General features: G+C 40.8%; 1 protein-coding gene and 1 long non-coding RNA gene across 5 annotated transcripts in view; one reads left to right on the forward strand and one right to left on the reverse strand.

Annotated features, from left to right (window-relative positions):
* Window positions 1-522: 522 nt before the first annotated feature.
* On the reverse strand, window positions 523-2159 carry LOC118531484 (uncharacterized). The gene is made up of 2 exons (XR_004915221.2): window positions 1859-2159; window positions 523-1409 (listed from the first exon to the last, which is right to left on the reverse strand). It is a non-coding gene; the product is annotated as an uncharacterized LOC118531484 (long non-coding RNA).
* A 357-nt stretch (window positions 2160-2516) lies between these two features.
* Window positions 2517-25361, forward strand: part of TMTC2 (transmembrane O-mannosyltransferase targeting cadherins 2) — a 388107-nt gene continuing 365262 nt past the window's right edge. For 3 of the 4 annotated variants that reach the window (XM_078076381.1, XM_078076382.1, XM_078076383.1), the window contains exon 1: window positions 2517-3030. In XM_078076381.1, the coding sequence (XP_077932507.1) occupies window positions 2948-3030 (83 nt within the window). In that variant the 5' untranslated portion in view covers window positions 2517-2947. The remainder of the gene's footprint in view (window positions 3031-25361) is intronic. The other variant, XM_078076384.1, reaches the window with a different exon arrangement.

Here is a 25361-nt window from a genome sequence, read left to right on the forward strand (position 1 = left end):
CTACTTAATAGTGTGGGCTGGGAAAGCCTTTCAGGTGAGAGCATTTGAACTAAGATTGGAATGCTGAGAAGGAGCTAGAGAAGGTCTGAGAAGGCATCCCATGAGGTAAGAGGAGAAAGTGGTAAGTATCAGAGGAGAAGGATGTCTGTGTTGCTGATGCAATGTCAGGGGAGAGAAGGATCAGGGCCAGATGAGGGCCTGGCTGGCCATGGCAAGAATCACAGTTTTATTTGATGTGCATCAGGAAATCGTTGAACATTTTAAAGTAGAGAGATTGTAGGTTTTCAAAAGAATCTTCTAATACCTGAAGTTAAGACTGTGGGGGAGTGGGGAATTGCAGGAGTAGAAATAAGACCACTTAGAAAGGTACTGCATTGGTCCATCCAGGAAGTGAAGGCATTTTGGACTAGCACTGGAGTAGGGTGGATGTCATGGTCTGCACTTTGGAGGTATAGATCTAGGTTTTAGTTAACAGCTAAAAGGAAAAGAGAAAGGTGGAGGGAGTAATAATAATAACAATACTTATATTGCTTCTAGGTGTTTCACACCTTAATTACTTTAATCTTAATAACAGTACCCATAAGTAGGTGTTATTTTCATCACTGCTTCATAATGGTGAGAAAAAAAGGGGCACAAGGAGGTTAAGTGACTGGCCAAAGGCTTCTCAGGTAATAATAGCACAGTGGGGACTCCAACTCCTGGGTGCTCTTCAGCCAGTGTACTAGGATCCAATAGTAACAAGTAAATGCAGCGGAGGGATACAGATACACAGGAACTTGATGGGTCAACTACCAGGATTTTTTAAACTTTTCAACAATAAGCAGAGGTTACGGAGTTAAAAAAAAAAAAAAAGGTAAAAGATCAGTCTCTGCCTTTAAAGATACAACTCTCTGTCATGTATGCTTCTGTATCTCAGGGAACAAAAATGGGTCCGTCGTGCATGGCACAATAGATATAATAAATATTCATCACTTCATCTGTGTCTACACAGATTTTTTTGTGAAATCAGGAAAAGATGGAGCTGTGTTTCGCTGACACCCAAACCACAGTATTTACTTTTCAGGCCACTGCCTGACATCCAGGGGATTCGATTTCTTGCCTGAGTCCTGGAAAGCTCGCTAGTTAGGTGCTTCCCTTCGAGGGCGGAGGGGAGGGGGGGCGGGGTCAGTCAGCCCTTTACAGGTCTGTTTTCCAAGCATTGTGGTTGCCGTGCAGCAGGGGGCGTTGTAGTAGTGCTCATCGTGGTCCGACGGAGCCCATCGCGCAGCTAGAAGGCGGCCAAGCCAGGAGGAGGTGTGGCAGGCGGCCCATGGTCCTCTTTGGTCTCGCAACTTTAGTACCCAGAGCTCGTCTACACAGGCCATTCTTCTACACCATAATTTATCAGGTTGGACGCCTTCCATCCAGTCCTGCATCCGGGCGGAAAGGAAAGGGCATTAGCTTCCCGCCTTCCTAGGTTTTGAGAATAGCGGTGCACTGGGCTGCAGAGGCGTCTCTTCTCTAATGTTTCCAGAGTCAGCCTGAAAGTCCCCCGAAACCACGAAAGGCCCCCGCAGCTGCGGCGTGTGTGTATGTGTTTCTTTCCTCTTTTGGGGTCCTTTCTTTTTAACCTGACCGCGGGAACATTTTCCTCCCCATACATCTTTCTATTGACATTTGGGACAAAGGTAGGCTCGGAGCTGAAATCTCTCCCTCCTGAGATGCCCCTCAAGCTCTCCAATACCCCCTCCCTTTTCGGCTCACGCACTGTGAGCGTGTATGAGAGGTCGCGTAAATGTGGCAAGCGAGGCTGCAGCCCTCGCCAAACCTGGTCTTCCTCTCCCGGTCCCCAGAAGTCCCTCCAGCTGACCGGACTTACGCCTGGCAGCGCTTGGCACACACAGCGCTGGGGCTGAGATCCAGTCGGTGCCAGGCGCCGCCAGGCAGAGCGGCGCGAGCGACCGTGTCCTCCTTGGTGTCGATTCTCGTCCAGCTCCCCCTCCCAGGGGGCACTCCAGCTACCCCTTTGGGCTGTCTTCCAGCAGTCGCCCTTGGGTCCCGAGGGCTTTCCAGAGTGAAATCGAAGGTGAAAGAAACAAGAGGAGGGCGGGAGGTGGGTAGGAGGAGCCTCGGGCCGCGGGGAGGTAGGAGGAGCCTCGGGCCGCGGGGAGGTGGGAGGAGCCTCCAGCCAGGGGGTAGTGTGGGAGGAGCCTTAGGGGGAGGATCGGGGTGGAGAAAGGGGCCGGGCAAAGCCGGGATGGAGGGTTGGCCACGCAGGCGCGGGGGGCCGCGCCGAGAACCCCACGCGGGAGCTCCTGGAGTCTCCAGCCACCGCTCCTCACTTCACTGGAGAAGGGGCTGGGGCGGGGAGGGAGCTAATAAAGAGTGAATGAGCGGCAGCCGCTGTGGCGGCCGGAGTCAGCCCGAGCAGCACCGGAGCCGTGCGCCCGGGAGGCGGCGAGGGGAGGCGGTTCGCCTGGTCCCTCCCACCCGCCCCTCTTTCTCTCTTTTCCTCCAGCTGGTCCCAGAACCCTGCTGGGTCCGGTCCCTCTGCCCCCATCCCGCATTCTTCCACCTCCTCCGCGTCCCACTCCTCACCTAGGGCGCCCCGAACTGCCATGGGTTAGGGTGGGGGCCGCGAGCCGCGCGAAGGACCAGCCCTGTGCATCCGCCGGGGGGCGCGGAGCCCGAAAGCCGCCAGCCGCTCGCGGGCGCCGGGCATGGGGAGTGTGGTGTGAGCCCGCACCCGGAGAGGACGCAGCGGCTGCGGAGACAGGCGCGAGGAGGAGGAGAAGAGCGGTGGATTGCAAGGACCCGAGGGAGGAAGGGAGGGACAAGAGGGTGGGGAGCTAGGAAAAAGTGAAGCTGGGAGGAGAAGGCGGCGGAAGGTGGGGATTGATGCTTCTGTTTTTTGTTGCCGCTGCTGCCCTCGCGCTGGGAGCCGAGCCGGAGGGAAGGCGGTGGAGAGATGATTGCAGAGTTGGTGAGCAGCGCTCTGGGGCTCGCCTTGTATCTCAACACCTTGAGTGCGGATTTCTGCTATGATGACAGGTAAGGGGTCGGCGGGCTGCGTGGGGACTCCGCGGTGGCTCAGAAGCTTCCCGCTTTAAGGCTGAAGTGCGTCTTGGAGGAACTGGTCCAGTACCTGAATTGAAGGTTTAGGAGACGCGTAAACAACACCCGGAGCAAACACCGGGGAAACGAGCGCGCTGGGCGGTCTGAAGGAGTTTGGGTTCCTAGTTTGCAGCAGGTTCTTTCTCTTGCTTATTGGCTGTTGGCGAACGCTTAAGTTTCTTATCGGAAATCGCAGCAATTTGGGGAACTGTTAATGATCGTATTAAAAAAAAAAGTCTTAGGTATTTGTTGGTGCACATTGAGCGATTTTACGTCTGGGCTGGAAGGAAGCCGCTCCTCGCTTCTTAATAGATCTTCCCTGTAGCGTTTCCTTTTATTGATGGGACGCTTTATTTCCCGAGGAAAAAACACACCTTTGGCAGTTACCAAAATAGTGGAAGGAGAGAATCGTACTCTGCTTCAACTTTCCCGTTTGACGTGTATGGTACTTTACTTTGAGCCAAGATAATGCTGCTGATGCCTTTCCGGCTCCCCCCGCCTCGCTCACCAATCGATGGAGTAGCACTTTATAGAAGCCTGGGCTTTCATTTCTGTTTGGGAGTTTTACATTAGACGTTAGCGATTCTTTTGTGCTAATTGGGGAAGAAGACGCCCCTAGAGACTGAAGTTGTCTTCTGCATTTGGGCTAGTTTGGGTGGCTAATGAGACCTGAACTGTGTTGTCAAAGAAACTGCATCGATTTCTGGAAAATGTCACAGTTGTGCTCGTGTCTCTATTTTTAAAATGTTGTTAGTGTTTAGAAACTGATGAAAAGCTCCAATAGCCATTAGGGAAAATTCCAATTTGTGCCTTTCCGGTGACTTAATCTGATTACAATTAAAACAGATGCATAATTAAAATATATTAGGGAGAACAGCACGCCTGGCCAAACTTATTAACCATCCTGGGGTGTTTCATGCTCCATTGAAATGAAACCATCCAAAAAGTGAGCACAGATTTACTTTGACAGCTTTTCAGCAGCCTCTCTGGGCTATGGAAAGTGAATGGATCCCCAGGGTCAGGGCAAGGCAGAGAGTGAACTTAAGCAAAGTGGTTGATAGGGGAGGTGAAGGCAGAATCTTCTCTGGGTGGTAATTAGCCATATTCTGTATTCTCTGGTGTGCCCACTCTCTGGCTAAAAGCATGTTCATGGATATATGCTTGAAATCTGTGAATCTTTGTTTACACCCACATGTCTGTTATGAGATCCCCTGTTAATAGGTGCAATGAAATAAAGCAAACTCTTCTTAATGCATTTTATGTAGTGTCTGTCAGAGATTGGTTGATAAGGAAGCCACCGTTAGACATAAACTTTTCCTCAACTTCTAAGCAGTGTATAGATTTTAGCAATTATGATACATGCTCTGAGAAATAAATGGTCTTTGTGTAAGAGTGAGGTGAGCTGCTCTGTTCCTTCCACTTTTGTGTTAACTGTGCACCTGCTATTTCTAGGGCATGCGAAGAAAAAAGCTCTTCCTTCCAAAGATGGGTGACTTTTCACTAAAATGAGCTCAGGTATGATCTGGGCAGTTCTTGGTTCTGTTGGGGACAGTTTGAGAAGTAATCATTTAAACTAAGAATAAAGAGTTTGGAAAAAAAGCAACTTACTGTAGTACAGTAAGTACTGCAGAACACTGTGATGAATCAAGCATTCCCAGCGTATGCTATCCTTTATTGCTGTTCAGTTCTTTAAAAAGTACTTATCAGAAGGAAGTATCCTGTAAAAGATGAAGGCTTGAACTAAACTAAATTCGCATATACATTTTTCTGTAGATTTAATGCTTATTATGTGTTCTTTAATCATCAGTAGTGTTAGGACTTTGTAACTTGGGGAGAATAGTGCCAGTGAGATGATAAATTAGTTGTACTTTGATGGTGGGCAATTGTAAGTTCTTTACATGTTATAGCTTGGGTTGCAGTGTCAAAATTCCTGACTTCTATTTAGCTACATAGATGAACGTCGATGAGTTGTCCATATCATCTAATTGGTAGCTTGCTCAATATATGATATATTACTGTTATGATGTTGAGAGCCTGTCAATATAAATTACACTTTGCTACAACTTGGAAATGTATGTTAGTCTAATTTTCTTAGTAGCAGAACTGCATATGCAGTCCTATACTCTTAAGAGTGTGAAGTCTTAACAGAATCAAACTTGGTTTTTATGTATCCTAGAAATTCTGAAATACCTATTAATAAGAGCGTGGAACTTGCTGGATGTCTGCATAGCAGGCACAGGTGATTCACTGCCAAGGTGCTCTGTAAAATGTGGCTTTTCGGATATACTTTTTATCTACTTCCTCTAACTCACTGGTATGTGGAGCTGGAAGAGAGCTGGGGAGTCAAGTGGAAACTGGAGGATGATGATAATGTGTTTACTTCCACTGCTCCATTTCAGACTACAAAGACTCAAGTTTAAAACGTTGTGTAAACTGCATCTGTGGATTCCACTGCGCTCCCCCCACCCCCCACCCCAGGAACTTTGTGAAATAGAGTTCTAGAAGGAGAGAGGCCAGTGCTGGGAGCAGCTCACAAGGAAGGAGATGGCTCTTACGCTTGACTTGTTTAACTAAATCAAGACTCTGCATTTTAGCTGAAGAATCTGGCATTTGCTGTAGGAGGGCTTTATATTGCTTCAGCTTAAACATTATTGCTGTGGTACTTCTCAAAGTTATCATTTCTTTTAAATATAGTGATCAAGTTTACTTTGTAAACTATATATATAATTTCTTTCACTGTTTGATGTAGCTTGGTTGAGATTAAGTGGTAATCTGAAACATTTTCATAGCAAAATCAATTTCCCTATGGGAAAACTTAATATTTTACAAGTGTTTTTATGCTAAACTTAAGAATATGGCTAGGATGTGATGAAACAAACAGAAGAGTAGAATTCATCATATCTGATGAAAAAGCATATATAGTTTCAGCTTCATCCCCCCCTTCATCCCCTTGCCTTCAGTCTAGTCATGATTGTATTGAATCTTAAATTGTGGTTAGAGTACAACTGGAATGATAAATATACAGTCTTTGCCAAATTTTAAGTCATGATGAATGTGACTTCTTGAAGGACCCTGTCATTTTCTGGAGAAATTTGGTGTTTAGGTCAGTGGAAAAAAACTTGACTGATCCAAGTTCTGTGCTCTCTTATATATTTATCGAGGATAACATTGCATCATTTTCACTATATCCACTTTAAAAGTACTATTATAAGTTTTGCATAGAGATAACACTAAAAGAGGAGTCCATTTACTTCAGAGCAGCAGAAGGATGCCATCTCTGTTGTTTTGCAGTCTGATTTCATTTTGCACATATCACCTAATTGATGGCAAGCCTTTTATGATGTATAATAAGTAAATAAGAAGATAATACACCTAATAAATATTTTTATTCTTGGGTGAATAAAATCATGCATTCTTAAAAAAAGATAATTTGAGTTTTTGGAAGTGGGAAGTGGGTTTGTGGCTGCTTTGAAAATTGTTTTCCTTATTGCCCATTTTACATTTGTGCAACCCAACCTTGATCATTAACATGACCTTTGGGTTTCTTAGCTATCTCATTGTTCAACAATTGCGTGAAATTTGGAGGAACAACTCCACAGCCGAAATTTCTATTTTAGAATCAAAACTACTCCAAACTCTTAATAGCACATTCCTAATTTATTCATTTGGATGTAAATATAAATCTGTTTTTATAGAGACATAAGTTAAAGTCATAAAGATTTTGATTCACAGCATTTAAAATGAAAGAATGGAGGATTTAAGGCATGATAACTTCTTTTTTTTAAAACCATTTTTTCCTTAAGATAGTCAACTATTCCTTCTACTTGGCCTTTTAAAGTTATTATCTGTTTGGGTTTTGACCTGGTATGATAAGAATCCCTTATGAAATGAGCAATCACTCTGTTAAGTTCCCTCTAAAAAATTCTCTCTAATAGACTTGCAGTGGGCCAATCTGGGATTGTTATCTTAAAATTCTAGTATGTTCAACCATTGAAGTCATGCTTGGTATTTAGTAAAATCATGTTTAGGAGGAGTTACTCTAAGATCAAAATATATAAGGAAGGATTTTGCTTTGTATCAAAGGTTGTCTCCTCAGGTCTTTATTGGAAGAAGTTAGTGGGCACAAGGGTGCTATTTTACTGATTTCCTTCTGAGTTTATGATACACTGAAAAATATGCAAGTGGTTATAGTTTATAGTTTATGAAATATTTTAATACAATATTTTACTTTCTAGCTAAGTTTAGTCAAATCTATGCAGAACAGGTTCATTTTGCTGCTTGAACAAGTACATCTCTTCATAGTAAATTAAGATTAAGTGAAGCCAGGGTGGACCACTTTGCCTTACTTTCAGTGAGCCTGTCACATGGGGTTTATCCTAGCAAATGACCCAAATACAAGCACTGAATGGACATGTATAAATGCCATAGGGAAAATTACGGCTTTAACATGAGTTAGGAGCACAGCTTGTCTTCTGAATCCCTCTGTTGCTGTTCTGTACGCTAAAAGCACTTATTTAAAATGCCCATGATGTTATAGCTATTTATCATAGGCAAAGGGTACATTTCCTCTGGAGCAGCCACCTTCATAATATGAGGAAAGGACAGAGTTTACCCTTGTCACTCTGAAAAATGACAAACCTTATAACACTATTATTTTCACTTAATATGCTTTTAACACAGTAAAGTTTACCTTTTAAATTTTTTGGTTTTCTCTTGTAAGCTAAATATTATGTCAGCTTTGGGTCCCCACTTTAATGGCTTCACAGAAGTGACACGTGTGGCAGCCTTGATGGAAAGGACAGATGGGTTGTTGCATGTTAAGACCCCTCCTCTATGAGTAGCTGTCCTCATTTAGAGCCTGGTTGAAAAAAAAGGGGGGAGGCATATCACCAGAAACTGTGTGCTTTCTGTTTTTCGTAGGATGAAGAAGGCATAATATACTGAATAATTACGGATGTAATTGTGCACAATGCTAGATGGCTTCTTTGAAGATTTGATTTGTATGTACTTTTGAGGAATAAATGACTCCAATAATTCACTAATTATGAATACTCCGAAACACAAACGTCTTGTATATATGGTGCATAATACAAACAGCAGCTGTTCACCCTTGTCAACAAAGCATCCCTACCTGTCTGTCCTTGTCCTACCTGTACTGTAGCTGGTGTCGTAAAGTATTTGAATCTGGGAGTCTGATGATAGACTTGTAAAAATGCTGATAGATTGTCCTTTAGCAGAATTTCACTTGCAGTTAGTCATGTTTATTTTGATTGATACTCATATTTTAAAACTTAGATTGGGACTCTTTTGGCTTCTTTCCCAGAACAGCAGTGCTGAGGATCCATGGTAGGTCGTTTGAACTGGCCTTGTTATTGGTCTGGTGCTCACTGGCACTGTGTTCATACATGTAGAAGCTTTGGAATACCTGTCCCCAATTGTGTCCTTCCTGTTTGTCCAGATCAGTTGTTTTCCTTGGAGGAAAACAGTGGTTGAACACTTTGAGTTAACTAGATTTGCCTTGACTGGTCATAGGGATCGAAGACTTTTGCCTCAGAGATTTTTTTTTTTTTTTTTTTGGCTGTATTTTCTAGGCAGATAATTCTATCAAGATGCAGCTCTATCAAATTTCTATTGATCTCTTTTCCTCCTCTGACAGTTTAACTTTTCAGTCATATTTGTCAGTTTCTCTGGTACTCAAGATTTCCTAGAATCAAAGGTATAAATGTTCATTTCAGCCTTTTAGAAACTTTTGGGGATTACAGTTTGGGGTTCAATTATAACCTTTTTTTTTTTTTTCTTACAGCTAAATAGGAAAGAATCGAGTAAGCCTACCCACTCAGGAAAATTTTGAAGAAGGCGGCAACACTGAAATGATTTGTTTTCAAGATGCTAACATGAAAAGTTGCTTTCCTGTTTTTAGAGTAATTTATTTTCTTTGAGGGCATTTCTTAAGGTGCAGTTAATTTGAACAACTAGAAATGATTGTTTTAAAGATGAGATGGGCAGAGAGATCTTTATTTGCTCAGGTCTAAAAAATTAATATGGAAATGAGATTAGAACTGAACATTCTAACTTCACCTTTAGATTCCATTTTATTGTGGGATTAAATGAAATTCCTAAAGGGTATACACATGCCACGTTGCTTGAGGGCAGCGCTACAGTATCTGTTTTAAGAGTACCTTGGTATTCGGTGGAGGAGATGTTGTTTGGCTTATGATAATTTGATCTAAGCTTTGGTTTCTTGATTTCTTTGCCAGGGCATTGTGTGATATCAGAGTGAGGCAGGGTATGAAGCATGGCACAGCATGTAGTCATAGTGAAGGAGATTGACTAAATTACATGATTTGTCAAATGAAACATACATCAGTGCCCTTGCAGTAACATCTGTGTGCTAGGTGTGGTGGCCGGTGAAATGTTTCTGTCAGATCCCTTTGTCTTTGATGATTACCCTTCATTTCTGTGGCATTTGTTATAATAAATGTGTCATTATTCCACGGAAACATCATGGTAAAAAAAAAAAAAAGTTCACTACAGGTTTATGATTGTGATTTCATTAGGAAACAATGTATAAAAAAATAGTGCTGTGGGGTAAAGGAATTTACTGACGTTTGAAACTGAAAAATCACAAGTTTTGATAATGAAAGTTTTTTTTTTTCCCTGTAATTCCAGATTATTGATTTCTCTAGAAGTAGAAAGTTTTGACTGTACTCTCCTAGAAATTCTCACTTGGCATCATTTAGGAGTATTTTAACTTCAAAGGATGTGTTATTTGCTGAAGAGTGGCCACTGGGGCGCAATATGGCTCTTGACATTTTGAACAGTGTTAAATGATGGTACTGAAGTATTTCAAACAGCCATGTTTCAGCATTGTTTAAAAATCCAGTGGGAAAAATGGCAATCCATATAAGCCTGAATTCTTGGAATTCTTTGGGTATTAATTTTAAATGCAGTTCACAAGTTTGCTTTTTATAAAATTTTTTACAGCTGTGTCTTAGAAATTTTGTTTTCTTTTTTGAATTGCTTGTAAGCATTCTATTAAGAGACTGCAAGGATGCAGACCATAGCCTTGTTTTTGCTTTCATCTCTTAGTTGGGTTAGATGCCTATGTTGAGGACATTGTTATAAAGCATATTATTATTGAATTTCTATTATAAACCCTAGATTATAAGACTAGTCTGTGAGAGAGGCAGGTAAGTAAAGACACTGTGGAAAGAGTAAACATCTTGTTTTTGTTAATTTCCAATTTGTTCCACCATGAAGGCAGGTCTACCCAGCTTTCTTTTCTGTTAGTGACATCTCTTGGATTAATAATGAAAGTCAGTAGTTTAATTCTTTATAATGTCAGTGCATGTTGAAGTGATATCCCTGCAAATTGTGTCTTCAATGGGAGGTGACTTAGGTGGTGGCTATAAAGATTACATTCGTAGGCTTGACCACTTTTCTTAGTTTGGAGAAGACGCTTTGTCATTACAAAGCCATTTGGGAGAAGTGGTTGTTGAGGTAGGGCTGGCAGCTAAAATGTTCATCTGGGGACCTTTCTCATTGTTTCATAAACTGTCTTTTGGCTACTTCTGCTTTCCTATCTTCAGGTTTTTAAAGGTATTGTAAATACTGAGCCTGCTGCCTTGGATTGTAAAAGATGTCTTAAGTCTGAAGGTAGAAGGCTTGGGTCCAAATATTTTGTCAAGTGTACTTCTTTTAGAATAGGACGATGTTCCCTCCTCCTCCAAATAATTAACTATAGGACTGCTCTCTCAAAGCCGTTGAAAAGAGCTCATTTTGACAAAGCAAGCTTCTAATGACAAATTTTCCAACTACAAATTTGCAGAAGAAAAGTTCTCAGATGATGAAGAAGTTTAATCAGGCAAAAAGACATTTTTATTTGCAGAAATGGGCCCTTTAGTGGGAGGCAATTATTTACAGCTGATGTGAAAAACTGGTATACCTGAATTCATTTGGTAAACCTCATTTAAAATAGGAAGGTTAGTCTGTTGAAAAAATATGGTGCTGAATTGTGTCACCGAATTTATATTAAAGAAAGAAGGTTTTATACTTAAACCCACTCCTACAGGGTTATGTACTGATTGAAGCAAAGAAAATGTGAATTTGAGATTTAGAGGGAATCTATGAAAGACACCAGTGTGTAGCCTGAAATTACTAACTATACTTTGCCACAAATGCAAAATATCCCATTTTATTTAATTTAATTTAAACAGCCATGTTTCAGCATTTTACTTTATTTAAAATATCCCATTAGAAATGATCTCTAGGTTTGCTTCCTCCACCTCTATATTTAAGAGTCTTTGTATTTTTTCTTTTGAAAACAGTGCTGTTTTGGCATTTGTTCCATGTTGAACAGAAAATGAAATTTCACTGTTTTAAACCTCTTGTATGTCATCAACAGAAAAAGTGTAAGCCATTTCTGAGAGGGTATTGAGTAGCTACTTCTGAATTCGTGCCTGACAAGATTGAGGATGCCCATGACAGGCAAGGGGGTTTTAGACCTGCTACTCTCATAACTTGCTCCCTGCCTTCATCCTTTGATATGGATGATTGCCTTTTAGAAACTCTTTTAGAATGCAGTTTAAATCGCTAGTTTCTTGGAGTCAGATGGATCACTCTGATTCTCCTAAAGCAACATTTCTGAGCTGGGCCTCTTGTTGGATCTCTTTCCATCCAGATATATATGTACATATCTCTAGATCGGTGCTTCCCAAACTTCCTTCTGGGGCGTGAAAATGTAGGTTCTGAGACAAATCAAGAAACAGACTCTTAACAATAGAGAACAAAATGATGGTGACCAGAGGGGAGGGGGTGGGGGGGATGGGTGAAATAGGTGATGGGGGTTAAGGAGGGCACTTGTGATGATGAGCTCTGGGTGTTGCATGGAAGTGTTGAATCACTATATTGGACACCTGAAACTAATATAACACTATGTTAATAACTGGAATTAAAATAAAAACTTTAAGAAAAGAAAGGAAAAATAGATAAATTAAAAAAAAGGCAGGTTCTGCCTGGAGTGGGCCTCAGAGTACATTTCTGTCTTTTTCAGGTGCTCCAGCTGATGCTGGTGCATGGACCACACCTTGAGTAATAAGGCTCTGTTCCATTTAAATGTATTACATCAGGGGCGTCTGGGTGTCTCAGTTGGTTGAGCGGCTGCCTTTGGCTCGGGTCATGATCCCAGGGTCCTGGGATCGAGCCCCGCATCGGGCTCCCTACTCAGCGGAGAGCCTGCTTCTCCCTGTCCCTCTGTCTGCCGCTCTGCCTACTTATGCTCTCTGTCTATCTCTGTTAAATAAATAAATAAAAAATCTTAAAAAAAAAAAAAATGTATTACATCAGCTCAGTCCATTTCACAGACATTTGGAAAGATTGCCTAAATTCTTGGATGGAATAAGATTGAGGATAAGGTGCCTGTTCTCTGTGTGTGAGTTTGGACATTTTATTTAATCTTTATGTATTGTTTTCACATTTGTTGAGTCACGACATCTTCTTTAAATTGATCAGATGGATTTGAGGTATTGTGTAGATTTTGACAAGGTACAGAGCCTATTGAAATTCTAGGAGATGATCTCTATTGAAATATCTGTCACCATCTTGTATTACAATATCATCTTCTTTGTAACATTACTGGGGAGACAGATGTTGGATTCTGATTTTGACAAATAAACTGATATGCGTTTGCCTTAGGCTTTGGACTTGACAAATACTGATGCCTACACCGAGTCTCTGTAGTCAGTGCCTTTATCGGTTTGTACTTCTGTCGAACAATCCCTTGTAAGGAAACTTGGCTTACGTTGCATGAAGACTTTACAGACTTCAGGCAGGCAGCAAGAAATAGATGTTGAGGCAGCTGAGGGTAGGCAAGATAATGATTTCTTAGTGATATTCAGGCATTAGATGATGCTGTTATGGGAAAGTATCCGCATAAGATTAGAAATGCTTGGACCCATGCCATTTTTTTAACCTGGTACCTTAGGCCTTAGCCTTTGGGCACTTTGGGGGGCTTTCTGGATAGGTGACTGCCCTATCTATCTGAAGTTTTAACTTCCTATTAATAGACATCTTTTTAAAGAACTCGTTCTAAAATAGGCAATGATTATCCCTTTCTTTTTAAAATACTATGCTGTGCACTAGAGGAAATGTCGTGAAGGAAGATTGGGCCAAGATAAAAGACTGGAATTTCGGTCTTGCTGTTACCACCATATCGAGCTCTAAAACTTTGTCTTGTAATGGATCAGGAAGTGGAAATAACAACTGGTGACCACAGAATGAGCATGAAATGAAACAGTATGACAAACGTTCTGTGTGTGTTTTAAAAAGCTACATGGTTATACCCTTGGACACAGAGGGTGTTGGACCAGAAGGCGAATGACCCCGATATCACTGTACATTAGCATCTGAGAACAGAGCTGTGTCCCAGTCCATGTCATTGCTAACATTTCCACTTGGAGTCAGTGGTTGAGCTCCTGCCGTCCCAGCTTCTGCTGCCACCTGTACGCCCCATCTCTGCTTCTCATCTCTGTCCACGCTTTTGGTGAGCAGTCCCTAGTCTCACCACAGAAGCAGTTTTTGCTTTCCTGTATTTCTTTCCTGTTGCTTTTCCCATGTTTCTGGTCTCTGTGCATGGAGGCTTATTTTGAATAGACCTTCTGGCCAATCTAAACGCTTCTTCCCTTCTGCAGAGTGAAAGGACCAATTACAGTGCATCGGGTGTAAATAATCTTTGGTACTTTGGTTCTGCTTGGCAGGATGTATTATTACTGGGTACTCATGGTCTCCCTCCTCAATGACAGCCCTTTTTCTTTTGGGAATATGTTCAGATTCAGAGCCGTTCTGGCGGCCCGGTGATTAGGAAAGCTGTCCGTCAGATAAGCCAAAGTTTTCCTGCATTTAAGTGTTTGTGTTAATCAGCGACGTAGTGAGACTTTGCAGTAAGGACATGCAGTACATGTGCGGGGTAGCAGCATCTAATATCTAAACTTGGTGACACATTTTTGTAACTAATTAGAAACTCTTTCTTTCTTTTAGATCTTTCCAAGCAACAGGGCGGCAAAAGGAAAAAACCATGAGAACTTTGGAATGAGATCATCTAATCCCAGAACTATTACTTGTTAATTGTATAATTTTGATTGTTACCTAAACTCTTTTAGCCTCTGCTCCCTGTTTTACAGAATGAGGGTAGCAATACCTACTTGATAGAGTTGTTGGAAGAATTTAATGAAGTAAGTTATGTAAAGTGCCTGGCTCAGTGTCTGGTGTTGTCTAGGATACTTAATGAATAATTCTTAATTGAGAACTTATTCATTAACTGTACTGCTGATAGTTGAAAATCACTATATAATAACATCTGGAAATAGTATAGAGCATTAGGGGATTTCTCTTAAAAGCAAATATTGAGCATTTAAACTTATTTTAGTAATCTTTCACTTAGCATTTCAGATAGATGTAGGATAACTGAAAGGGTCCAGTCAACTATATTAAATTAACTATGAATTTTAGAATTTAATTTTCATCTTGAGCTATAAGTTTGGAAAAATGATGTTGAAACAACCATTATGCATGTGCACATGCGTACATGCATGCACACATGTAAATTTTGCCAATAAAATGTCTGTAGTGCATACGCAGTTAAAAGCACATATGAAAAACAGAACTGTGATGTCTTCCATCTTTTTCGTCATAATTGATACTCTTCTTTAAATTTGGTGATACTGTGCATAGGGGCATAGGCAAAATTGTGATTTCTTAGCATCTTATAAGAACTGACCCCACTCTATGATGTGTATCTTAGTCAATGAAAAATCTTAAACAATGAAAATACAGAATTGTTTTCAGTTATATTGTGAAAGATTATGTCGAATTGAGAGTTAGCCCGAATCCCAGAAATGCTCATATATCTTTTGTTTTATAGTGAGCAAAATTGGACATAAAAGCTCATTGTTTTTTGAAACGTTTTCTGAGAAGCTTGTTATTCTTCATGAACTTACTCTCTTACCAGGATGTACTCCTTGCATTAATTTACTTATAGGTGGTTCTGCATTTAAGAATATTGATCTCTCTCCTGATTAAAACAGGTCTTTCACATGTTTGCTTAACATTTTTTTAGGGATTCCCTATATAAAGAGAACATATAACCTTATAACACTAATAATATATCTTGCTTTCCTTTTTTTTTTTTCTTAGAAAAAGATCCCCCCCCCCCCCAACCACAGGTAAGCTAAGCGTATTGAAGGTTTACCATATTGATAACACAGCTTTCTCTTTAATATCAGGGTAGGGCTCTAATGATTCCCCAGGGTTCCTTCCAGCTTAAAACTGGCCACAATTCTAGGATTATGGATTTTGTTCATTTGCCTAAGAAATATATTTGAAATTGGCCATTTTGGGTAATAATATGCTAAGTGAAATGTTGGCCCTACTGTCATATATACAGTGGAAAATGAGGGACATGGATATAACAGACCGTATCAACCAGAGATGTTTTTACCTCAGCCATAATCATCATTTTATGTCTTATGTGTTACCTTACTCTCAGTTGGAATGTTTACCCTGTTCCTATTGTAACTAAATTCTAACAGCAAGTGGCAAGCTCCTAAAAAGGGGAACAATTTTGGTTCTTGTTGGATAGCAGCCTAGTTTTCTCTAGTGCACATCTGTGCCTTAGAATATTTTTAGAATATTCAGGTGAAAATTTACTCAATGTTTTAATAAACCAGATTCTGTTACTGATGGGTTAAAAAGAATCAGTAATGCTGTTTTAATTTATTAAAGGAAAATAATGGTTTTTGCAGGATAGCCCTCAACTCTTTGGAAGTAATTTAAAATTAGTACAAGAAACCAATAATTCAAGACCTATTAAACATGCCTCAGCTGCTGAATTTTCGGACTAAACGAAAGACTAGCATTTGGATTTCTCCAGGGTGAGGGTTGGATGGGAAGGTGTGGGCATCTCTTATGAAGGGAGGATAATATATTATCATATTATGAAGTAGGATATTCCTATAAATGAATTTTTGGATTTGACAGAAGTTGACTTGAAGAGGGTTTTGCCTCTTTCTTGCTTATGATATAGTGCTTTCTGTTATGGTAGAGAGGGGGAACATTATGGGGAAGTTTGGGTGAACTTTGTGGGGGAAAAACAGAGGTGCTGCATGGAAGATGGGTAGTTTTGACTGGTGTCTTTGTGAATTGTAACCAAAGCAGCACACGATTGTCCCAGCTTTTCGAGGTGGAGTCAAGACAAGTTGTTAGGAATGGAAATCCTCCTAATTTTAACTATTTGTGGAAATAACTCAATGGTGTTTAAAAAAAAAAATTCTGTGATAAATTTTGATCACATGCTGAATTTTGGGTGTGTATTATAAAATAGCAGCTTGTTTATATTTTTAAAAAGCTATCATCGTATTAAATAGCTCACCTTTGTGCACTGGAATTTGAATTCTGAGAATTTATTATTTGGGGGAGAGAGTTGGGTTTATTTTTCAAACTGAAGCCTGAAAGAATTGGTAAATTTAATGTTTCAATTGGACAGTTTATTTATATACCACAAACCTTGTGGATTTAGGGTGGACCATGGGTGATATTTAAAAGTTAAAATTGTTTTTAATACTAAGCATAATCTTAAGTTTAAATTTTCATTCCTATTTCTTTTTGTGTCATCATTGTTTATGAAAACTGGTTGAAAATGAAGTTCAAAGATTTCTTGTAAATCATAAGATTTGACAAGAAACATTATTTACTCTAAACTTGAATATGAACTTAAACACAAACCAGAACTTAGTCTGAATGTTTTTTCTTTAGCATCTTTGGAAGTCTATATAAAAATAGAGTAAATGCTTTGCATGCAGCTTACCTACTGCATTTGAAGAAAATCTTTTGTGTATGTCTGCAAGCTATTTGTGTGTTCAGAAAGACTTTACCTGAACAGCCTGAAATTGGTAGAAATAGGCCAAAGTAACACTGCAGCTATAATTTTATTGAAAACTGGAATAGTTTTCTCTCTCAAAATCTTGAGTAAATGAAGCTAATGAATGATTTCTTTTGTAAAATATTACTGGTTTTGGTTCATTTAAAGAAAATTAATTATATATATTTTTGAAAATTATATATTGTAAGGATGTTTTTCCCCCCAGAAAATCATATCGGTTGCTAACTCATTGGCATTCTTCACAAACTAACTTTTGTTCTGTATCAGCCTTGATAACAGAAAAGGAAGATGAGTGGAAATTAAGAAAGCAACAAAAATGATAAGGAGATAATTGTCTTTCTACCATATCAACCAAAAGACTTAATGATATTTAGTAATGTCTTGTAAATTGTTTTGTTTTGTTGTATATTCTGAGCACTTATCTCAGAGGCCAGAACTGGTTCTTGTTACTAGAAGTGATAGAAAGAGAGGAACCGTAAGGGTATGTTTACCATTTAAGTAGTCTGATTTCTGCAAATTATAGTGTAAAATTATGATAATTCTATTCAGAGTTTGGGAGAGAGATTTGAATGTGGTTCATTTTAAATTCGGGAAATCAGCTCAAATAGACATTGGCCTTTGATTTAAAAGTGTTAAGTCGTTCTTACGGAGAAATGCACTGTCTCCCAAGAAAGCATCGGTGTGGGATGCTTTCAGCTCATGTCACCACTGTATTCCTTTAGCAAGTATTTGTAAATGCTTAGCTGTGTCAGGAACCTGTTAAATCATGGGGGCACTGACCCAGGAGAAGATGTTGTCCATCATCTCGAGTTGCTTAGAGTCTGGTGGAAAGAACAAGTAATTAGACAGTGTCTCTAAAATAGAGACATGCTTACACTTCTAAGTGAGTACACAAGAGGGGTACCTGATCCAGGCTAGGGGGGGAGGCACTTGTGAGAACTGACTGCTGAAGAAAAAGTCAACTTAGCTTGATAAAGATGAGAGGGAGGACAATTTGGGAAAAAAAATGTACAGGAAGGGAAAGACATAGTGTCCAAAGAGTAGGACATAAAGCCAGAGGAGAGGGTAGGGAGAGGGAGAAAGGAAAGATGAATGGGTGAAGTAGCCAGGAGCTGAATCGCCATGGGCCTTGTGTTCCAGGATAACATTTCGAGAATTGTCTGAAGTAGGTGAAATCCAAAGCCGAGAGACCCAGAAGAGTGTCCATTTATAGGATCATATAGGCTCTATAGGGTTATATAGGCGATACAGGATTATATTGGAGGATTTGTATTCGCAGTGATGATGAGTGTTACAGTAAGTTAAGGACAGAGGTGAAAGAGAAACTTGAGTGTGTTAGAAATGGAAAGGTGAAGGGCGCCTGGGTGGCTCAGTCTTTAAGCGTCTGCCTTCGGCTCAGGTCATGATCCCAGGGTCCTGGGCTCGAGCCCCGCATTGGGCTCCCTGCTCCGTGGGAAGCTTGCTTCTCCCCTCTCCCACTCCCCCTGCTTGTGTTCCCTCTTTTGCTGTTTCTCTCTGTCAAATAAATAAATAAAACCTTAAAAAAAAAAAAAACAAGAAACGGAAAGGTGAAGAAAAGTTGGTCTCACTTGGTGTGAGTAGCTGAATGTGGAGGGAGGACGAGAGGGTTTCTGTCTTGTGTAAGTGAGAAGAAAAGGAAAACCCCTGTAGATCCGCTTGGGGTGAAGCGAGGTGGCAGGATGTGCCTACTTTCTTCCATGAGTAAGAGGAGACCTGAGATAATCAGAACATCTCTGCTCAGGACATGTTCTGAGTGTGGAGGCTTCAGAGTTTGGCATGCCTGTATTGAGGCTTTGAATTGTTGCTAACATGTTGTCACTGGGCCTTTATTTTTGATGGCATATTATGTGTTTCGATAATAAGGACTCTTGGTTGTAAGTGTCAGATGCCCAATTCAGGGAAAGTAGATCCTTCTGCTTGTCTGAGCCCAAGAGGCCTGCTGAGGTTATGAAGACTTCATTTTTTTCATCTCTTGGTCTGACCATCATGGTCACCGTGGCCAGTAGCAACCTAAACTCTCTTTCTTAGTTCTCCCAGGAATGTTCCAGGAAGGACCTTAATTAGCTTGACTCAGGTTACAAGCTCATGCATGAAACACAGATGCTAGCCATTGGGGTGCTTTGGCCAGGCCGAGGCACGTGCCTGAACCTACGATCTGGCATACGAGTAGAGAGAAGGCAGGTGTTCCCGTGTCACACCACATGTAATAGGGTCACCATAGGAAGAGGGGCTCCGTTAGAAGGAAAAGGGCAAAGTATTCTGAGACCACAGACCATGGAACCAGAGATGTCCACTTCCATTCTATCCTTACCACCCTTGAATATTTGAGTAGCACTCTTGAGTGCCAACTGGATGATATATGCAATCTCAGAAGTCATGTGGCCTTGCACAGTTATGGGGTGGTCACTCATACGAGGTAGAATGTTCATGTAGCTCTCTGTGTGTGGATTTTGGATTATCATCTAAACCAGGAGTGGGCACTAAGGCCTATGGGCCAAATCTACCCTGTAGCCTGTTTTTTAAACAGCCATACCCACTTGTATATGTATTATCTATGGCTGTTTTCTCTTTACAAGTGCCAGAGTTGAGTAGTTGTGACAGGGACCTTGGGGCTTGCAAAGCCAAAAATATTTCCTCTCTGACCCTTACCTGCAAGAGTTTACCACCCCCGATCTAAATAGAAACACATTTAAAATTCACCTAGCAATCTTACTGATCCCTGAGCGCACATCTGGGCACTCTGCCGGGTGCCCTGACATTAGTTGGGAGACACAGGTCGAAGATACAACTGTTCGAGTTACGGCTCGAGGTCGGACTTACTGATGTAAAATCGTACTGACTTTCCCTCAGATGACACTAGAGTAGGCCCTGTCGGGATTTTTGTCCAACCAGGGCATGGACCCCACATCGCCACGATGCCCGGATCGCGAGCGTGTTGGGTTGCAGCGGCTGTCTTGCAACCGTGGGTCTTTGTGTGCTGGTGCTGGTCCTGTTTGGCCTGCAGGAAGTACCTGCTGCTTCCTCCCAGAGTGCACGCCTCTGGGATGCTTGTGTAGCTGTTCGGAGCGCTGGCCCCCGCCTGCCTCCGCTGCCCAGAGCCTGGGTTTCCAAGCAGTTGTGGGCCCGCTGTCTGCTGCTTTGTTACATTGTTTCAGGCTCTGCTTCAGTGTGCTCTCCAAGTGTTTTGCTGACCTCCCCATGGGGATCTGCCTTGTTCTAGCTCAGCGCTGAGCAGCTGTTTGGTATTCTTCTGGCATCTATTTTCTCATGTGCTCTGCCCACTGGTCCTGATTTTCTGTGATAGAGGTTTTGACACCTGCAAAGTGACTCTGCGTCATTGCTTGGTTGTCGACAGCCTCGTCTTGATGCCTTTTTGTTCTTTGGGCTCCCCAGGAGGCGCCCTTGATAAAATGTGTTCCATAACACACTGCCGTGGTATGATTTTTTTTTTTTTTCTTATTGGCAAAGAAAAAGGCCGTATGTTCTTTTGCTTTGAACTGGATGACCATCTTCCACACTCTTTGAGAGTCCCCATTTGTTGGAGGGTTGCAGTTTGGATATAGTTGTCCTCAGGTTGAAAAATGGGTGTCCGGACCAGGATTGCCTACTTGCAGGATTGGAGCCGATTCTTATGCTTTTCACGAATGTTGTTAATTTATGGGGTTAACTTATGGGGTTAAATGTGAGTTCTACAAAATTGTAGTCCCTGGCTTTTCCAAAATTTGTAGCTCAAAGGTTGGCTTGCAGATTTAAAATAATATATAGATTCATCCTTATTGAGTGGAAAATGCTGCCTTTGGTATTATTTGCAATAGTGAATTTGAAAAATAATTATATATGCATCTGACGTGAGACTCTAAGACCCGATAAATAACTGAAATACATTTTAGCCAATAGCTACCTGTTCTACTTAAAAACAATGCCAAAAAACCATCTTATTTTGATTTTTCAATAAGAGCCTATTAAAAATTCTTAATTCATAAGCCAGGTACTAAACATTTTCTATAAAAGCAGACGTTTAGGTAGAAAGGTTTTGACCTGGAGGTAGTGTAATCAATTAAAAAAAATAAGCTAGAGGAGACACATTAAGTCAAGCATATAATACTTGCTTAAAGGGTATCATAATATTCTGAGTTTGGGGAAAGTTCAATCCTAATGTTGAATTTTATGAGTAGGTATGTAATCTGTATGCATTTATATGCAGTTCTCTACTTGCCATAAGCCAAAGAAGAAACAATCAATTTACAAATAACACAGAGGCAGTAAATTTGTTGGCGGCACTTCTGGGCCTGTTGTAATTCTGTAGTTCTTTCAATATGCAAGTGGTGAATTGCTGATGTTGCTGTGAGCCAAAGATATGGTGATATGTGAACGTGTCCAGGCAGCACTTACATTATGTAAGGCTTGGAGGTATTTTGATATCAGTGAAATACTTTATGGGTGTAATAGGGAAATGTGTACTGTTGAAGTCATATCCATAAAATCAGTGTTTACATTGAAGTTTCCCTTCCAACTCACATTTCAGGTTGAAAGGTTTTGCTTGGTGCTTTGTGATCAATTGAGACACAGTTCCCCTCTGGCAGGGGCTCAGGTCTGAATCTAGGCATCTTATTGGCTCTGCTCTAATCACGTTGATCACTTTGAGCTATCGTCTAGGAAGACGTGCCTTCCAACATGGATGCCCTGTTTTCTCCCACAAAGTTTCAAAGTACATCACAATCTCCCTTTTAGTTGCTCCTATTAGATCCGGCTGTCCTAGTTTATCTCTTTTGCTTAGTCCAGGGTGATTGCTGTAAACAAGCTTAAGCTTGGGTTCTTGCTTCTGCGAGGATGCTTCTTTCACTTCTAGGCAGCTCAGTATTTCCATTCCAGGTCACCTCCAGCTCACCTGTTGTGTACCTCAATCTAGACCTGAATAAATTATGATCATTATGAATGTGATAAATTGAATAATGAATTTAAAAAGAGAAACATTTAGATTGTATATATTTTAATTCTCCAGGGGATTAAGAAATTGAGGAAATAGGCAACATATTTCTTGTTGAAGAGAATCAAGTAGGATGGATCATTGACTCGTGGGTTCTCTTGGGCATATTCTTCAGTTTTTCACTCTGGCAGTAAGTATTACTACAGGCTAGTCAGTGACTCATCTGAACCTGGGTTTGCTCATCTCTGAAGAGGACAGTAATTCCCGGTCTCATAGGATTGTTATGAGCATGAAATCCAATTCAGCTTTATATGCATTGTTTGCATCCAATCTGTCAGGCGCTATGTGAGTGGAATGGCATGCAAATGGTGAATCATATGTTCTCTGGTCTCAGTGATCTCAAAAACCTGGTCAGTCATCACATATTTTGGTTTCCTACACCAGTGAACACTTTGCTGAGGTATGAGAATATACAGTGCGGGCCTGTAAGAGGAATCCGATCACCTTTGAGAGAATGGAAAAGGATTCATGGAGGAAACGTCAGGTCATTAGGATGGTGGAACCTCAAAACTGGGGCTGCAGAGTTTTACGTGTGTCCTCAACATGGATAATGGTGGATTGAAGAAAAAAAGTAAGGTGCTCAGGATCCTGGGCTTAGCAGATAATGAGGGCAGGGGATGTAGTGTGACTGAATATGGTGGACTTGTTAGGTCTCTAATATGAAAGTCTGAAGATGGAAACAAGAGCAGGGAGAGTATGCTCTGGCTCCCAGCCTCAGATCTTGCTGGGCCATGGGTTCATCTGAGAGTAAAGTAGGCTCTGATTTTGAGAGTTGTGTGGAGAATGGCATCCTACTGGCAGCAAGGAAGTTTTAGTAAAGGGTACAGCTGTATGAAAATACAAATAGTATCATGAAAAACTCCACAAAAATAATTAGGCATGACATAGATTGTTGTGTCTTTTTAATAATTATGTGCAAAATACAGTAAGTTCTTTACCTTTTTTTTTTAGTTAATCCTCTCAACCCAATAAAGCACTTCTTATGAATTAGGAAATGGGCTCCGTGAGGTTAAGTACCTTGCCTTAAGGCCATTGAGCCATTCAGTGATGAATCAGATTTGAACCCACACATGTCTGTCTCTGAAGCTCAGGCTCCTGACCCCAGTCTATTACAATAGATGAGCATTCAGGAGATCTGAGTCGAATCCTGTTTTTTTCCCCATGAACTGTGTGAGCTTGCACATTTACTTCAGCAAGGGTTTACTTTGTATTACCCCATCTCGTTATTGCAGCAGAGAGATGAATTGTGCTTTTAATGCAGCTTTCTTTGGGCCATGGATCCCTTTGGCCATCTGGTGAAACCTATGGATATCTTCCCCCAGGATTGTCTTGGAATGCATAAAACAAAACATACAGAAGCCCAAAAATTGAGATACAATTATCAAAATAATAAAATCCTAGTTCATTATAGTAATATATATTCTCCTGTATTAATCCATTTAATAACAAAATCAAGTGGCAGATCCATTAGCTGCCATAATATCGAAGTAGTGAGGAGTATAAACGATTTTTTTGAGAAATTTGCAATAATTGTACTGTGATAGAGAAGCATCTGTGATTCCTACTGGTGGTAAAGTCACTGCCATGGTGTGCTATTATTCATAAGGCAATGCTAAATTTCTTTAGGACTAGAGAAAGATTTATTTTTTTCCCATCCAAGTTCATGGGCTCTTTAAATTTTCTCTGTGCATCTCAGGATGAGAACCCCTGGTAGGACAAGAAGGCATTTATTAAGATGCTATGAAGAAACAAAGCAGAAAATAAGGATAATCAGGAGTATAGAGGTATAATATTTATTGGACTTTCACCTCTCTACACTGGAGGAGTTTGTTTGGGGTAAGTAGCTTGAAGTTTAGGAAGGGACATGGAAATTCATAATGAGAGTCCATCACTGACTTCTGTTAAAACCCAGAACGTAGAATTATCCAATACAGGATCATATAAGCTAACAAAATGTTGAGATTTTGTTTGTTTTGTCTTGGATCTTGACTCAATAATTTTATAAATTCAAGGGTAGCACTGGGTAGTTTATAGTCATAAAATCTGATTATTGGCTTTGACTTTTGATTAATAAAATGGGAAAATACATTGTGAAAAGACCAAGGTAGGCATAAAAACTATTGGAAAGCCAGGTCTTGGGTTGAGTGTAGTAGGTATACTTAAAGGGGTCTGTGGAGAAAATGTTGGAAACCGCTGATTTTGATAATCTCTAATACCTCTTTTAACTCTGATTCTTTCACCCAAATATCTGTGATATTTATGGCATATTGAAATACGTTTAGTTTTCCATGGATTCTGATGAAAGAAAAGAAAAAAATGAAAACAGATGGAAAACCTGAAAAGTAACTCTTGGTTGATTGACAGTAAATGTGGAGAATGCTTTAGAAAGGAAATGAAATGTTGTCTCCAGCACATGGAAGTGTGTAAATTTTTCCTCCACATTAGAGCTAGAATCGCTGTGAGTGGTAGTGGTTCAGAAACAGAAGAACAGAGAGAAATATTGTATGATTATCATCACAGGTAGGAGTAAAAGAAAGGGTTCACATTTTTATTAAAGGCTCATACCCAAAAGAAAAGCCTTTCTTCCAAGAAGTAGGTCCTATCCTTTCTTCCTCTATATTTTTCATGCTTTGTCTTCAGAGAGTGCCCTTTATCTTTATCTTCATCTTTTTCCCTTTTCCCTTCGTGTCCTTTCATATCCTGTCACTCCTTCCCCTGTCCATTTCCTCTTTCCCTTCTCCTCTCTCCCCCGCTCACCTCCTTCCCTCCTCCATCCTTTCCTTACCCTGCCCTTCACCAGGTTCAAGTGATGCTGAACATGGGCTCATGATGCCCATGGGCTCAACATGGGCATCTCATTGAGCCTCACAGAGCTGATGGCACTTTGAGAGCTTCTTTTTGTATATTATCTCTTTTAGCTCTGCACAGAGGAGGCACCTCCTGGTTCTGCTACGTGGTCCAGGGACTCTGATACTGAGCTACTATTTGAGAAAGGCAAATGGCAGTCTTGGAGATGCTGTGGATTGACTAGTTTGCTTGAAGCTCAAAGACTAGCTCACACATTCAGAAAACCCCAGGTTGTTTAGAATGACCAGTCCCAAGGGAGGATTCTGGAGCCGGAGATGGAAATACAGAAGGTAGAAAGCAGTTTGCTTTGGGCCCTGGGTGACAAGCTGAGGAGCTACACTGAAAGCCAGGGGGAACCCTTGAAGGAGAGAAATGACCAGGCTAGGATTTTAAGAGAGAAGCCTCTGACAGAAATAGGACGGATAGACTAGAAGAAGAGCCAGTTGGAGGCAGAGAGAACAAGTAGGAAGCTTTTGCATG

Source organism: Halichoerus grypus, chromosome 6, assembly GCF_964656455.1.
Source record: "Halichoerus grypus chromosome 6, mHalGry1.hap1.1, whole genome shotgun sequence".
Classification (NCBI taxonomy): Eukaryota; Metazoa; Chordata; class Mammalia; order Carnivora; family Phocidae; genus Halichoerus; species Halichoerus grypus.